The sequence below is a fragment of the Brachyhypopomus gauderio genome, chromosome 14 (genome assembly GCF_052324685.1).
Source record: "Brachyhypopomus gauderio isolate BG-103 chromosome 14, BGAUD_0.2, whole genome shotgun sequence".
NCBI lineage: Eukaryota > Metazoa > Chordata > Actinopteri > Gymnotiformes > Hypopomidae > Brachyhypopomus > Brachyhypopomus gauderio.
This window is the reverse complement of record NC_135224.1, coordinates 45,001-62,934: the sequence shown is the minus strand read 5'-3', so window position 1 is coordinate 62,934 and position 17,934 is coordinate 45,001. Positions and strand designations below refer to the sequence as shown.

The following is a 17,934-nucleotide window of genomic DNA, read 5'->3' as shown; positions in this document are numbered from 1 at the left end:
CACTTAAACCAGAAGTTTAAATAAACCAATCAACCAATGTCTGAAAAGATCTACACAATAGTAGCATATAAATATTACATATACAGTATTATAATACAGTCATTTTTTTCTTTTTTGTCCTTGACACTAACATCAGATCTGAAGTAAGAAGAAGTAAGAAGAATTCTAGAGATGTTAAAAACATCTTCAGTTAAAAAACACAATACCTAATCAAAAAGTATAGAGTAACTACAAAACGTGTACTGCCATACCACACACAAGATCAATGAAACAAACGTATATTAAATGGTACAAGCAACAGTTATGAAATAATGTGCATTAATTAATTTTAATAATGGTCTTTAATTGATTTTTCAGGCTGGTTCTGTTTCACCGACAGGCGATTAATCCGTTTCGCCTCGTGCACTTTCACGGGAACGTGCACGTTAGATCAAGACCGGAGATTGGACGTTTGAATTAATGCGCGTTCCCTCGGTGCACACGATCATTTGAGCGAGCACGCATATTACACCCTTCATGTGCGCGCACGTGTTTCCGTCGTTTTAATTATGAGAAAATCCCCAGGATTGCGGCAGTGGTTCAACTTTCTCCGCTGAATTAAACCATTATTGTATTTAGTTACGCCTCATCACATGGGACGAAACAAGAATGGTAAGAGAAATAGTTAACACGATATATTAAACAATCCAACAGCGATATGGCCGTTTTAATACCCTTTTGTGTTATTTATCGGGGTTTAGTCGGCAATAAAGTCACGTAACAAATATAAAACTGTAAGCTAAGGTGTATGTTCCTCAGGCTATCGGTGAATTGTGCTGGTAATTTCCTTTGATAACGAGGGTTTTCACGTGATGGCCGTTTAATTATTGCTTTTCATTGCCTTTATTTCATTTTTAACCACCTGTAGGAAACTGCCATTGATTTCAAATCCCTGCGGGCAAAGTTTCAGGAGGAGATGCATTCGAAGGAAACACCTGTGGTTCATGAGAAAACTAAACGTTTTCTGCCTCCAGCAGGGATATCGGGGTCTTTCCTCCCCCGCGTGGATTCTACTACAGGAGCCAAGAATCCTTCTGAACCTCCGGTGCCCATGAGAGAAGACCGGAAACAACCGTCAACAAAACGGCCAATATCTGTTCCATCGTGTTTTCAGGTTATGACGTCCGGAGGTGTTGCGACGAGGCAGTCGTTTAAAGATCGCCACCTGCCCCAGGTGCTGCCTTTGTCTTTTTCTAATGAGGCAAAGCAGGACTCTTCACCCAAGCTTGTTACTTCTCCTATCAAATACAACAGGAAAGCCATGCCTACACCATTTAAGCCCACCACATTTTCAAAGTGCATTAAAGATATTCTAGACCACGCTGGTGAACCAGCAGAAAAGAGCAAACTGAGTAGGTTACCAGTGGAAAGGTCTGACCGAGAGCCTGGCATAATAGGAAATGGTTTTAACCACAACAGTGGTGGGTCAAAGTGTGAATACATGTGTCCAAACCAAGATCAACCGATAACACCACCACCAACAGAAGGAAACTCACCCGCGTTGGGCAGTGTTACCCATGTCCTGAGCACACTCGAGAAGGCCAAGAGGAGGTTCTCACCTAAGAATCTTCTGGTATATGCCAAGCCCAAGAGTTTCTACTCTACTAAGGTTGACAGTGAGAGCCCTCCACCTTTTGAAGACCTTCACCATGAAGCAGGGTTGGGTTCCTTACAGGCAGGACACTCTCATCCCACCTCACCCACCTTCTGCCCCTCTCCACCGCTGAACGGAGCTGCTCAGTGTGAGTGGTGCTAATACACAGATAGCATTTTATTAATGTTCTTGTGCAGTAAAACATGGAGCTTGTATGTCCTGTTCTAACACTAATTAACAAGTGTGTTCATGTTCTAAAGTTTTAATTTAGGTTATAAATATTAAAGGGTATGCAAGGGCTGACACTGGATGTATTTTTATAGCAGGTTTTGTCTGTATAACTCTGAACATTCTTGTTTAGTAGGGGGAGTTGTTGTGAATCCAGATGGAGAGGTGAACCCCAGTGCTGCTCCTCCCCTCAGACCTCTGCCACATCTGGCCTCTCTGGGCCCTCTGCCCCCCAAACCACCCCGACCCCCACAAGTGGATCTCTCCTCCTACAAGCTGTGCAGCCTGGTGCAGGACTGCAGGACTGAAAAACATTTCACAAGTAAGCTGTTCTGTGTAAGTAATCGTGCTGTGTATTTGGAGCACATTATTGACAGCCTATCAATCAGTCTTCATAAACTAGATTTATTTTATCAGGGTAATAAACTGGTGCAATCACAGAGATCTTGAGTGAATTATAGATAAAAGCAATTTTAATAAAATGACAAGTATTGTTTACAGTCACATGAAGGATGTATTTTCTGAAATGTGTAAGTTTAAAAACTAATGTCCTTATTTGCTAAAATGAAACGTAAGCAGTGTTGTGTGTGTGATGTCGCTAGTCTGACTTCTGTTTCTGGCTCTGCAGCAGACGTTCTGGCTACTGGGACTCCGGCAGTGCCCCCCCCTCCTCAATTCGACGCTCCTTATTTTCCTGATTTTGAAAGTTCTGTGTTGGAAGCCTTAAACATTAATGGCATACATCTCTCACCTCTTGACTTGGAAGCTACAGAATTTGGAGTCCCACCAGCAAATGATCTTCTGCTGCCTCCCAGAGCTGACCTCCAGAAAGCTGAGAGATGTGATGAGATGATCCAGAGGCTCATTGCAGGCAGTGCGGAGGCTGCTCCTGGGCGGGGCTCCACTGCTCCTGGGCGGGGCTCCACTGCTCCTGGGCGGGGCTCCACTGCTCCTAGGCGGGGCTCCACTGCTCCTGGGCAGGGCTCCACTGCTCCTGGGAGGGGCTCCACTGCTCTGGAGTGCTGGGCTGATGCACAGTCAGTCACTGCGCTGAGACCTGATCTCTCTGGAGCGGGCAGCTCTGACTCCAGCGAGCTTCCATCAGAGCCAAGGTGAACCAAACCCTGACCTAATCATATAACTCAAACCCTGACCTAATCATGTAACTCAAACCCTGACCTAATCGCATATTTCCTTGAATGTTGCATGTACCTGTCTTGAGATCAGATTACTCTGTTTATGTAATCATAGTAATTATTCAGTTACATGTTCATTTTTCATATTATTCACAATGAAGAGGCAAAATGTTACTGAATACTTGTCAGTCAGGGTTCAGTAATTAATCAACTCCTTAGCAGTGTAGTAGCTGTGTGTTCTCACTGTTTCACCACTGACCCCTCACCATCTTATTTTAGTCTCAGTCAGCGATGGGATGTTGACATCATCTATGAAGAAGTAGAAGCAGCTGCCAAATTCCATTTTGGGCAAAACTCACGCAAACGTAAAGAAACTCCAAAGAGTAAGTTTGTCTACTAATTTTTGTAACGTTCCCATTTGGTACACGAGGTGAGCCATTGACTGATGGTTTATCCCTTTTTATTGTAGTACAATGTGGATTAACAAACCACCGTAAGAGCTGTATAAAACAAAAGAAAACTACAATAAATGTCAAAGTTTCACCAAAGCATGTTTCCTCTAGCGCAAATCATTTGGAGTAGTTAAACGTGTCCGTTATCAGTGCTATTCCTTAGCTAATAGCTAGCTCGTTGCTATGACGATTAAAACTCACTATTACTCCTTTGCACAAAGTAATTAATTTAACAAGCAAATCTAACACGAACTTAACCAATTTCTTACCTTGTGCCTCTACAAATGGGAGCGCAAACCTTAATATATTTTACACAATTGCTAATAACGCTTACTCTGTCACTCCGCAGTTCGCTCCGATCACCTGTCTCGACAAGGAGCCTCGCGCTCCGTCGCGAACACTCGTCACCAAACCCAAATTAAAAGTCTCATCACACAAGGGATAACTTCACACAACAAAATAACATTAACAAAATTAAACATTTGTCTTTTAACGTGTGGGACCAAATAAATCTCCTCTAGGGGGTTAGTTACAATTTTTTTTTACCGCGATAATTTTTGCTGATGTCGATAATTGACCATTGGGTTTCCGCGCACATTTGTTTACATGAGAATAAACCGCGACTACGTTAGATTTCAGAAAGGCACGCAGTGCTGCTCACACCCCCTCCCCCCTTAAGGGAAGACGAATCTGTGATCAGAGAGCGACATCTACCGGTTAGGAAATGAGTGCAGTACACTGAGAGCGCATGCGTCAATAACAGTGCCTCCACACACACACACACGCGTGGAGATGTGTTCGCCAACGTATTCGAGGCTAATGGGACTCGAAATAATTCGCTTTTTATCACATTATTTAATGGTTGTTTATTATAGTGACCGTAGCGTGTGACTCCGCCCACCTCCGCGAACGGTGGAAGCTTTATACTTGCTTTTCTTTGCAGTGTTGTTCGAAACGATATGTGGTAGTATAAGAAACACCCCTCAAAAACAGGGGAATGAACATTTACCTGACGAACTTTAATGTTGCTTTTGTGTTTCAGGTTTGAAAAGTGCTGGAATTTGTTCGTTTCACAACAAATATCTGTCTGACTGAACAGTTCTCTTTTTTATTACGTTAACAAATACGAGCCTCTTGTAATTCCAGGACGAAACATGAGAGAAAGTGAAGACATTAAGATTGGGCATTTTGAAAATAAACCACCATTAAATAATGTGATTAAAAGCGAATTATTTCGAATCATTTCAAGTATATGTATAAATATTTAACTTATTTAAGTTTATCGTGCTGGGAAATATAGAAATGGACCTTTAAAATGACGTACAAGTGCTTTAATTCCACCTTATAAGGTGTATGAACCCTACAAACATGACATTGTTTATTGCGCTGAGGTATGGCGCACGCGAAGTTACAAAATTCGAGAGGTGCACGACCTGGCGAATTGACAGCGCGCGAGGCCCTCGCGCACGAGTGGAGCCACCGCGATTAGGTCATTTTCGGCGTGCGGACCCTCGCGCCGCTCGCAACGCGTCAAGTATAAACCAGGCTTAAACTAGCCCAAAGCCCAAAGTTGTTGACGGGGGGCATTGCAACTCTGGCAACTCTGGAGGTGCACAACCTCACGAATCGACTGCGCACGAAGCCCTCGCGTACGGGCGGAGCCACTGCGATTACGTCATTTTCGCCGCGCGGACCTTTGCGCCACTTGTGACGCGTCAAGTATAAATATAATATTATCGTATATCGCGATAATTTCTGGGACAATAAATCGTACTGAACATTTTGTTATCGTGACAGGCCTAGTGGTCTGGGCTGGTTTCAGCTGGATAATGTGGTCTAAATGTTCTCAATTTGTTTGTTTCAGATCCCTATGCAGATTCTGCAGTGGTGAGTGTTGCTGCTTTTAATTCTCATTCATATTCAAATAGTAATAACCGACGTGTGACCTTCATATTCAAATAGTGTGACCTCACCTTTTTTTGGCACAGAAAGAAGAAACACACAAGAATGTTCACTGCGCCCCCCAGTGGTATGCAGGGTTTACTGCTTTGGCTGGGTTAATGTGTTAACGAAGGTGTTGTGGCTTTTAAACAGACATTATATTGGTCACGTTTGTCTCCCATTGTGTACCATTTGAAGGACAAGTGAGTCTGCGGAGTCCAGCTGTTTAAGGACTGCACAGTGTGATGGGTAATACACACCAAACATACTGTAAATACTGTAAACTACATACTAGGACAATACTACTAGAACAATACTAGTATTAAAGATGAATACTTGAGTAAAGTTTGACCTGAGTCTGGTTTTCTGGGTAATGTTTCAGTGTCAGAAAGGAGCGAGTGAGCCCCGACCCTCAGGAGGAGAAAGAGTTTCGAAAGAGGGAGAAACAGCGTCTGGAGCGAGAGAGAAAAGAGCAAAAAGAGAGAGAGAAGAAAGAAAGTGAGATGAAAAAGAAGTTTAAAGTGAGTTTCTGTGCACTCCTGAGATTTAATCCTGATGATATGGGTGTGCTTGTTGGATTGTTGAAGTTACTAAAGTCCAGGAATGTCTAAAGTGTGCAGATACTGATATGGACCAATAACGTAATTTAACATAATTTCTACTCTTCTAATTTTGTACTCTTATCTTGAAAAAAGGCAGAGGCACATGCCAGGGCTCCAGACTGCGACTAAAATGGTTGCAATCACGACCATAAATATTAATTTGCGCATTATTTTTTTATGTCAAGTCTCGCCAACAAAAAAAATCTTAGTGACCCGTTGCACCTAATGTTTTTAGTTGGTCTAATTTAAGCTCTGCAAATTGCAAATTTTAAGTTCTCCTGACAACTACAGAATTCAATCTAATTAAAGAAAATAAGTTGAGTCAACAAAATGTTATATATTAACCAAATACATCTAGTGAGTCCAAAAAATGGTTTGTTGTTCCAGCTACAATTGTTTAGTTCAGTTAATTATTATTTAGTATCCAAGTTGCCTAAACTATACATTTTACTGGTTTCCGTGCTCGGCACAGCGCTGAAAACGCTCTTGTTTGTGTTAAATGATCTTCTCTCCTCTGATAATGGGAATACTTCACTTCTTTTACTCCTCGATCTCACTGCTACCTTCGATACAGTTAAACATGCAATACTGCTCTCACAGCTCTGTGATCTTGGTTTTTCTGGTACCGTTATTTCCTGGTTCACTTCTTACCTTTCAGATAGATGTCGGTTAATACGCTTGGGTAACTGTCAGACTCTGCTCCATTTGCCCAGGGTGTTCCTCAGGGCTCAGTGTTAGGACCACTGCTCTTTACCATTTATATTCTGCCTCTCGGTGAGTTGATACGGCAGCATGGTTTAAACTTCAATCTCTATGCTGGACACTCAGCTTTATCTCCGCTTTAAATCTCATGCCTCTTTCCCACCCCCATCCATCACCAATAATAATAATAATAATACATTTTATTTCATAGGCGCCTTTCTGACACTCAAGGACACCTTACAGACAACACAGCAATAAATAAGAGAACAAACAATTTAAAATAGTTAAAGCTATAATACAACAGAAGCAAATTCACACTTACATTATGACATTTGGCAGACCAATCAGATGTTATAGGCTATCCTAAACAGGTAAGATTTAAGTGAGGATTTGAATTGATTAAGAAAGCTTATGTTCCGTAGATCAGATGGCAGAGAATTCCAAAGTCGCGGAGCAGAGCGACTAAAAGCTCTGCTCCCCATGGTGGCAAGACGGGCAGAGGGTATTGTAAGGTGTATAGATGAGGAAGATCTGAGAGAGCGAGAGGGAGTGGCAACAGTGAGAAGATTAGAAAGATAGATTGGAGCAAGATTATGAATGGCCTTGAAAGTGAGAAGAAGGATTTTGTAATCTATGCGAAACTTGACCGGGAGCCAATGAAGCTGTGACAGAACAGGAGTGATATGGTGGAAAAAAGGAGTTCTGGTGATGATACGGGCAGCAGAGTTTTGAACCAGTTGAAGAGAGATTTGTGTGGAAGACCAAAAAGAAGAGAGTTACAATAATCTAAACGGGAAGTGACGAGACTATGAACAAGAATGGCAGTGGCATGTGGAGTAAGAGATGGGCGGAGACGACTGATATTTCGTAGGTGAAAGTAGGCAGACCGGGTAATGTTATTGATATGGGATTGGAAAGATAGGGTAGTGTCGAGGATGACACCCAAACTCTTTACCAGAGTTGAGGGGACAACAGAAGAATTGTCAATATTAATAGACAGACTGTTGGTTTTGGATAATGTTGTTTTAGTGCCAACGAGGAGAACCTCGGTTTTATCACTGTTTAATTTTAGGAAATTGGCAGAGAACCAGGATTTTATGTCTGTTAAACAATCAGTAAGGGAGGTGAGTGAGATGTTGAGAGTGGGTTTACAGGAGAAATAGAGCTGGGTGTCATCCACATAACAGTGGAAGCTAATGTGGTGTCTACGAAAAATATGGCCAAGGGGAAAAAGGTAAATGATAAAAAGGGGCCCCAAGACGGAGCCCTGAGGCACACCTGAAGCAACAGGAGATGGCTGAGATGTAAATGATTTTAGTTGAATAAACTGTGTGCGACAGGAGAGATATGATTTGAACCAACTTGGGGGAGTCTGAGTGATGCCAATGGAAGAAAGTCTATTGAGGAGGGTGGTGTGACAGATGGTGTCAAATGCTGCACTTAGGTCTAGTAGGATAAGGATGGAGAGTGAGCCGGAGTCAGCTGCCATAAGGAGGTCATTGGTGACTTTTATCATGGCAGTTTCTGTGCTATGGAAAGGGCGGAAACCAGATTGGAACTGTTCATACAGGTTGTTATATGATAAGTAAGTATGTAGTTGAGATGCTACTATTTTTTCTAAAATTTTGGAAATGAAGGGTAGATTAGAAATTGGTCGTAGATTATTGAAATTAGTTGGATCTGCACCAGGTTTTTTTAGAATCGGAGTTATTACTGCAGTTTTTAAAGAGGCAGGAACAGTTCCAGTGGAAAGAGAGGAGTGGACAATGGAAGAAATTATAGGAACCAGTGAGGGAAGACAGGATTTTACTAGTACTGAGGGGATGGGGTCTAACTGGCAGGTAGATGGCTTAAGCTTCCGGATAATGTCTGAGATTTCGGAGATGGAAGGAAGATGAAAGAGAGAGAAAGAAAGTGCAGGAGGAGAGAAATCAGAGGTAAACCTGGAAGTTGATTGTGAACCAAGATGATGGTGAATTTTACAGATTTTTTCATTGAAATATGACATTAGTGAGTTACAAAAATCAACTGAATGCAGATGAGATGGAAGAGAGTCCGGGGCTTGAGTAATTCTAAGTGCATTTGTGAACTCACCCCGTGGCTGCGTGCTATTTTCTCCTATTAAATGTACATAAGACATCATTGGTACTGAGTCTGTGACCCTTTCAATTGCCGATATCTCTTACTGTCGCTGCTATGCCTGTCAATTCATCCCCTGTTGCATGTAATCTTTGAGTTCTGTTTGATCCGACTCTCATTTGAACCTCATATACGTGTGCTCACTAAGTCAGCCTTCCTCCAACTTCACAATATCTCCCGCCTCCGTTCATTTCTGTCTCCTAATTTTGCTGAAACCTTGGTTCACGCTTCTAAACTAGATTACTGCATCTCTCTCCTCTATGGTCTCCCCTCCAAGTCTCTTCAGCCCCTTCAGATTGTTCAGAATGCTGCTGCTGCGCGTGTTCTGACCCATTCAAGGAAATACGAACATATAACGCCTGTCTTAAAGCTTCTAAAAAATCTCCGTAACCAGTACAAAATTCTAGTACTCACTTAAAGAAACTCTGACTTGGCTCCATATATCTGGCCAGGGCTAGCTCTATATCTGGCTAATCTATATATCTCCATATATCTGGCTAATCTATATATCTATATATCAGGGCAGTCATGGCCTGGCGGTTAGGGAACTGGACTTGTGACCGGAGGGTCGTGGGTTCGATTCCCAGACAGGCCATGACTGAGGTGCCCTTGAGCAAGGCACCTAACCCCAACTGCTCCCCGGGCGCCGGGCTAGGGCTGCCCACCGCTCTGGGCACGTGTGATCCACAGCCCCTAGTAATCACTAGTGTGTGTGTGTGTTCTGACTGCACAGATGGGTTAAAAGCGGAGGACAAATTTCGATTGGGGTGTAAAAATCACAATTGACAAAATATGGCACATTTCATTTTTTTTTTTTTCTTCATATCTCCATATATCTGGCTAATCTATATATCTCCATATATCTATGTCCTACTCGCCGGCTTTGGTCATCTGACTCTGGTCTCCTAGTTGTTCCCAGATTCAAGTTGAGCACCACGGGTGGTCAATCTTTTAGTGTGGCGGCCCGACCCTCTGGAACTCTCCTCCCCTCTCTCTATCTCTCTCTCCTCCCCCTCTCTTCCCCCCCTCTTTCTTTCTCACGCTCTCTCTCTCCTCTTCCCCTCTCTCCACACATTCAAGGCTCAACCAAAAACCCAACTAAAAACTAAACAAAAAATCTATTTACTCAACATTTTCTAACAACTTCCTCAAGTTAGGTCTGTTCTATGGGATTCCTGTTTTCTTTCTGTTTTTGTTATTTTTTTCTGCTTTGTTCTTGTCTTTGTTTTTTGTATTTCTTTGTAAAGCATCCTTGGGTACTATATAAGGTGCTATATAAGTGGAAATAATAATAATAATTATTATTATTATTAAGCTATAAGGTCTTAAATTACTAGACTGAATCATATAATTATTTAATGTATGATTAAATGAAATAGACCAAGAGAATACTCGGTGCAGTATATTTCTTGTAGCCATATCTGAATGTATGCATATTTGAATATCTGAATGTATGCATATACCCTGTTTGCTGGGGGGAGTGAATTCAGCAGAAATGGTGCTGTAATAAGTGCTAGTGTTAACCTCACCACATCATATCCAAAAACAATTATTTGGTCTCTGCATAAACACCTAGAGAACTGGCCCTGACCCCAGGGGAACATTCTGGTCTTGTGTAGTTTCATTATGGGACATTGTCACATGGTGCTGGATCAGTCTGTGAACTCCACTCTGACTATGCCTGTCTGCTGTGTGTCTGACTGACTGACTGTGTTACTGTCTGTGTGTGTGTCTGACTGACTCTGTTTGACTGACTGTGTGACTGTGTCTTTCTGTCTGTGTACGTGATGTGAATCTCCTGTGTCCCTCTGGCCCAGTAGATCACTGGTCTGTTTGTCCCTCTGGCCCAGTAGATCACTGGTCTGTGTGTCCCTTTGGCCCAGTAGATCACTGGTCTGTGTGTCCCTGTGGCCCAGTAGATCACTGGTCTGTGTGTCCCTGTGGCCCAGTAGATCACTGGTCTGTGTGTCCCTGTGGCCCAGTAGATCACTGGTCTGTGTGTCCCTCTGGCCCAGTAGATCACTGGTCTGTGTGTCCCTCTGGCCCAGTAGATCACTGGTCTGTGTGTCCCTCTGGCCCAGTAGATCACTGGTCTGTGTGTCCCTCTGGCCCAGTAGATTACTGGTCTGTGTGTCCCTCTGGCCCAGTAGATTACTGGTCTGTGTGTCCCTCTGGCCCAGTAGATTACTGGTCTGTGTGTCCCTCTGGCCCAGTAGATTACTGGTCTGTGTGTCCCTCTGGCCCAGTAGATTACTGGTCTGTGTGTCCCTGTGGCCCAGTAGATCACTGGTCTGGAGGAGCCTGTGTACCATGCCCGAGTGCTGGTGGCCAGTAAACTATGCAAGCGTGACCTGCAGGTGAAGAGTGGAGATACCATCAGCATAATCCGCACAACCAACTGCCCCAAGGGCAAGTGGCTGGCCAGAGATGCCCAGCACAACTGTAAGTGTAGCTGTGAGTGTATCTGCCCCCTCTGATCTGTCCACGTGTGTGTGTGTGTGTGTGTGTGTGTCAGTTTGTCAGTGGGGGGTCTGTGTGTGGGGGTGTGTGTGTGTGTACAGGGCTATATCTCAAAGATGTGGTTGTCTTACTACACCTCAGTGGTGTGTGTGTAGATGGCTATATCCTGTGTGTGTGTGTGTGTGTGTGTGTGTGTGTGTAGATGGCTACATCTCTGTGATGAATGTGGAGCTGAATATGAAGGAGATGCTGGAATTGGGCAGACGGGCGTCACGTCACGTAGACAATACCAGCCTCAGCAGCAAGTGAGACCAGACCAGCGTGCACGCTCACACCCTGACCCCCCACACACACCCTGACCCTGCGCACACACACCCACACACACTGACCCCCCCACACACACCCTGTATGCACACACCCACACCCTGACCCCCCCACACACTCCCTGACCCTGCGCGCACACACCCTGACCCCCACACACACCCTGCGTACACACCCACACACCCTGACCCCCCACACACACCCTGACCCTGCGCGCACACACCCACACACCCTGACCCCCTACACACACCCTGACCTTGCGCGCACACACCCACACACCCTGACCCTGCGTGCACACACACCCACACACCCTGAAACCCCCCCCCCCCCCCCCCCCACACACACACACACACATACACCCCCCTCTGACCCAGTGCACACTTTACTCAACTTGGTGTAAAGTTTGCTTTCTAAATACTATCACCGCTTTTTCTCTTGATATTTGCCATTCTGCTGTACTACTATATTAAAACCTTTTGCAGGTCTTCCCATCACAACCCCACACTCGCATGCAGCTGTAAGTGTATGTGTGTGTGTCTGTGTGTGGCCACATGAATTTTACTGTGATTTGTGATGAAACCCTTTATTGAGAATCTGGTCAATCTTCTCTTGACACGTGAACCCTTTCAGTCAGTGAGGACAGCGAGGAGTGGAGTGGTGATGAAGACACTTTGTCCTCTGTATCAGAAAGCATGTGAGTTGTACATTAGTCATATTGGTACTGATATACACTATTATATGCATACATCTATATTTGTTTTAGTATGAAGCGGTAAGCGTTCCCTTTGATGTACTGGGTTAGGGTTAGGGTTAACCCTAACCCTAATCCCTTTGATGTACTGGTGGTATACTGGTGTAAGGGTTAGAGGACAGAGTTCATAAATTCCAAAATGAAGGAACTGAACTAAAGTTCTTATGTTCACGATGGTCTGATGTTCGTGTTTCTTTTTGCTTTACCTGTGTTCTGTTTCGTCAGGCATCAGCTCCGCCCCCCCTCCATGCCTGATGTGTGTAAGTGCGTTTGTATTGGCTTGGATCATTTTCTTAATAAATGTGCATGTTTTCTGAAGGTCTTTATTAATAAAATCTCTCCTCTTGCTGTTGTAGTTGACTGCAGTAGCAGTTCACAGTTAGTTCAGACTGGGAGCAGCACTGAGGATCTCTCGCAGTACGCCACACACACACACGCAGTACGCCACACACACACACGCAGTACGCCACACACACACACGCAGTACGCCACACACACACACGCAGTACGCCACACACACACACGCAGTACGCCACACACACACACGCAGTACGCCACACACACACACACACACACACAGTACGCCTCACTCACACACACACACACACACACACAGTACGCCTCACTCACACACACACACACACACACACAGTACGCCTCACTCACACACACACACACACACACAGTACGCCACACACACACACAGTACGCCTCACACACACACACACACACACACAGTACGCCACACACACACAGTACGCCTCACACACACACACACACACACACAGTACGCCACACACACACACACACACACACACAGTACGCCTCACACACACACACACACACACACACAGTACGCCTCACACACACACACACACAGTACGCCACACACACACACACAGTACGCCACACACACACACACACACACACACACAGTACGACACACACACACACACACACACACACACACACACAGTACGACACACACACACACACACACAGTACGCCACACACACACACACACAGTACGCCACACACACACACACACACAGTACGCCTCACACACACACACACACACACACACACACTACGCCTCACACACACACACACACACACAGTACGCCTCACACACACACACACACACAGTACGCCTCACACACACACACACACACACACACACACAGTACGCCTCACACACACACACACAGTACGCCTCACACACACACACACACAGTACGCCTCACACACACACACAGTACGCCTCACACACACACACAGTACGCCACACACACACACACACACACACACACACACACACACACACACACACACACACACACACACAGTACGCCTCACACACACACACACACACACACACACACAGTACGCCACACACACACACACAGTACGCCTCACACACACACACAGTACGCCACACACACACACACAGTACGCCTCACACACACACACAGTACGCCTCACACACACACACAGTACGCCTCACACACAGTACGCCTCACTCACACACACACACACACACACACACACACACACACACAGTACGCCTCACTCACACACACACACACACACACACACAGTACGCCTCACTCACACACACACACAGTACGCCTCACTCACACACACACACACAGTACGCCTCACTCACACACACACACAGTACGCCTCACTCACACACACACACACAGTACGCCTCACTCACACACACACACACAGTACGCCTCACTCACACACACACACACAGTACGCCTCACTCACACACACACACACAGTACGCCTCACTCACACACACACACACACACAGTACGCCTCACACACACACACACAGTACGCCTCACACACACACACACACACACACACACACAGTACGCCTCACACACACACACACACACACACACACAGTACGCCTCACACACACACACACACACACACACAGTACGCCTCACACACACACACACACACACACACACACACACACACACACAGTACGCCTCACACACACACACACACACACACACACAGTACGCCTCACACACACACACACACACACACACACACACACACACACACAGTACGCCTCACACACACACACACACACAGTACGCCTCACACACACACACACACACACACACAGTACGCCTCACACACACACACACACACACACACACACACACACACACACAGTACGCCTCACACACACACACACACACACACAGTACGCCTCACACACACACACACACACACACAGTACGCCTCACACACACACACACACACACACACACACACACACACACAGTACGCCTCACACACACACACACACACACACAGTACGCCTCACACACACACACACACACACACAGTACGCCTCACACACACACACACAGTACGCCTCACACACACACACACAGTACGCCTCACACACACACACAGTACGCCTCACACACACACACACAGTACGCCTCACACACACACACACACACAGTACGCCTCACACACACACACACAAACAGTACGCCTCACACACACACACACAGTACGCCTCACTCACACACACACACACACACACACACACAGTACGCCTCACTCACACACACACACACACACACACAGTACGCCTCACTCACACACACACACACACACACACACAGTACGCCTCTCTCACACACACACACACACACACACACAGTACGCCTCACTCACACACACACACACACACACACAGTACGCCTCACTCACACACACACACACACACACACAGTACGCCTCACTCACACACACACACACACACACACACACACAGTACGCCTCACTCACACACACACACACACACACAGTACGCCTCACTCACACACACACACACAGTACGCCTCACTCACACACACACACACAGTACGCCTCACTCACACACACACACACAGTACGCCTCACTCACACACACACACACAGTACGCCTCACTCACACACACACACACAGTACGCCTCACTCACACACACACACACACAGTACGCCTCACTCACACACACACACACACACAGTACGCCTCACTCACACACACACACACACAGTACGCCTCACTCACACACACACACACACAGTACGCCTCACTCACACACACACACACACACAGTACGCCTCACTCACACACACACACACAGTACGCCTCACTCACACACACACACACACACACACAGTACGCCTCACTCACACACACACACACACACAGTACGCCTCACTCACACACACACACACACACAGTACGCCTCACTCACACACACACACACACACAGTACGCCTCACTCACACACACACACACACACAGTACGCCTCACTCACACACACACACACACACAGTACGCCTCACTCACACACACACACACACACAGTACGCCTCACTCACTCACACACACACACACAGTACGCCTCACTCACACACACACACACAGTACGCCTCACTCACACACACACACAGTACGCCTCACTCACACACACACACACACACACAGTACGCCTCACTCACACACACACACACACACACACAGTACGCCTCACTCACAGTATGCCATGCACACTCACAGTATGCCATGCACACTCACAGTATGCCATGCACGCACACACACTCACTCTCAATATGCCTTGCAAGCACACACGGTACGCCATTCATGTGTGTGTTTTTACTTCAGAGAGAAGCACGATGCTCTCCAGAAGCTAGCAGTCTTCTTCAAGAACACCAAAGATCTCAGTGCTGTAACGGAACGTTTGGACTCCACGCCCTCCAGGTACTGAACACCCAGCACATTCTCAGCACAGGAACTCACTCCATTTGCAGTCTTGTTTCAACTGTCCAAATGTCTGTTACTTTCTTTTCATGAATGTCTAACGTGTGTCCAGTATCGATGGCTCTGGTAAGTCAGTAATCTCATGAATTTGGTGACCATTTAAAAGTTTCAATGCTTTTAATTTTTGGGACATTGTGCTAATTAGGGCTGGACAATAACTCAATATCAATATATATCGCGATAGAAACACATTTTCAATATTTCGATAAACGCTATTTACAACATATTACAATGTTCATAACTGGGAGCTGCAGTTAGTTCATTGCATTCAATCCAAGCTGAAAAAGCAAAACAGTGACTGACGTCCACCATGTGCAAGCAGCCGGTGCTCAGAAACAGCAGCCTATAGTAGTTTTGGTTTGGCTCCAATGTCACACTTACTAGCTGCAAAATGAGTACCGCTGACCGTAATACAAATGTGACTGAATGAGCTTCGCTGAGCGATAATAAAGTTGATGAGATGCTGACCCATTCTGTGGCATGGAAGTGGTTGACAAAGCCTACGAGTTTGTTTGACGCTGATGTCGTGTTTTATGTTCATATATGATGTTTTGAATACAAATAAAAGGTTGACAGTGATTTACTATTTTTACTTAAAAAAAAAGTTTTATAGGAGGAGGTTTCATATACTTGACATTCATTTTTCAAACATTTGTAGGTACAGACATTCGTTGTGTGCATTTGCGATAGTTTCCTGTGGCTTTTATATTGTCCATATCGATATTGGAATTATGTCGTATTAATAATTATTATTATTATTAATAATGATAATAATAACTATATCGTGATATAAATTTTTCCCATATTGTCCAGCCCTAGTGCTGATGTTAATTTCTGTTTATGGGAGTTTCTAGCAATTTATATTTGCCCTAACCTCTAATCTTTTAGCCCAACTGGGAGTCATGCACAGTTATTGTGAGTGACCTTTATTCTTAAGCCACACTACATACTTCCATTGAATATGTTTCTTAACAGCTGTGTCCTTAACAGGGTTCTTCTGTGCTGTGGAGGAGCCTCCATATGTGTAAGTTAGTTTGGTTGCCCCTAGTCCTAACCCTGACCCTAGTCCTAGAATTGGTGTTGGTCCTGACCCTATCTAACCCTAACCATATGTATGTGTAGGTTTATGGGTCTAGGTTAGTTCTGACGCTCTGTGTGTAGGGGTTTGGTTAGTTGTGGAGTGTGTGTGTGTGTGTGTGTGTGTGTGTGTGTGTGTGTGTGGGGGTCTGGGTTAGTTGTGTGTGTGTGGGGGTCTGGGTTAGTTGTGTGTGTGTGTGTGTGTGTGTGGGGTCTGGGTTAGTTGTGTGTGTGTGTGTGTGTGGGGGTCTGGGTTAGTTGTGTGTGTGTGTGTGTGTGTGTGTGTGGGGGTCTGGGTTAGTTGTGTGTGTGTGTGTGTGTGTGTGGGGGGGTCTGGGTTAGTTGTGTGTGTGTGTGTGTGTGTGTGGGGGGTCTGGGTTAGTTGTGTGTGTGTGTGTGTGTGTGGGGGGGTCTGGGTTAGTTGTGTGTGTGTGTGTGTGTGTGTGTGGGGGGGGGTCTGGGTTAGTTGTGTGTGTGTGTGTGTGTGTGGGGGGGTCTGGGTTAGTTGTGTGTGTGTGTGTGTGTGTGTGTGGGGGTCTGGGTTAGTTGTGTGTGTGTGTGTGTGTGTGTGTGGGGGTCTGGGTTAGTTGTGTGTGTGTGTGTGTGGGGGTCTGGGTTAGTTGTGTGTGTGTGTGTG

The 17,934-nt window shown here is 45.4% G+C and overlaps 1 protein-coding gene across 6 annotated transcripts in view; it reads left to right on the top strand.

The window, feature by feature from the left end:
- Positions 1–466: 466 nt before the first annotated feature.
- Positions 467–17,934, top strand: part of LOC143475618 (uncharacterized) — a 22,559-nt gene continuing 5,091 nt past the window's right edge. Inside the window, exons 1-19 of one of the 6 annotated variants that reach the window (XM_076973493.1) lie at positions 467–651; positions 908–1,781; positions 1,995–2,183; positions 2,493–2,973; positions 3,277–3,380; positions 5,314–5,336; positions 5,438–5,478; positions 5,589–5,639; positions 5,773–5,911; positions 11,116–11,275; positions 11,496–11,598; positions 12,097–12,131; positions 12,245–12,308; positions 12,591–12,625; positions 12,722–12,804; positions 16,065–16,160; positions 16,273–16,286; positions 17,109–17,135; positions 17,211–17,244. In XM_076973493.1, coding sequence (XP_076829608.1) covers positions 649–651; positions 908–1,781; positions 1,995–2,183; positions 2,493–2,973; positions 3,277–3,380; positions 5,314–5,336; positions 5,438–5,478; positions 5,589–5,639; positions 5,773–5,911; positions 11,116–11,275; positions 11,496–11,598; positions 12,097–12,131; positions 12,245–12,308; positions 12,591–12,625; positions 12,722–12,804; positions 16,065–16,160; positions 16,273–16,286; positions 17,109–17,135; positions 17,211–17,244 — 2,556 coding nt within the window. In that variant the 5' untranslated portion in view covers positions 467–648. Of the gene's footprint in view, positions 652–907; positions 1,782–1,994; positions 2,184–2,489; positions 2,974–3,276; positions 3,381–5,313; positions 5,337–5,437; positions 5,479–5,588; positions 5,640–5,772; positions 5,912–11,115; positions 11,276–11,495; positions 11,599–12,096; positions 12,132–12,244; positions 12,309–12,590; positions 12,626–12,721; positions 12,805–16,064; positions 16,161–16,272; positions 16,287–17,108; positions 17,136–17,210; positions 17,245–17,934 lie in introns of all 6 variants that reach the window. The other 5 variants (XM_076973497.1, XM_076973492.1, XM_076973494.1 and 2 more) reach the window with 5 other exon arrangements.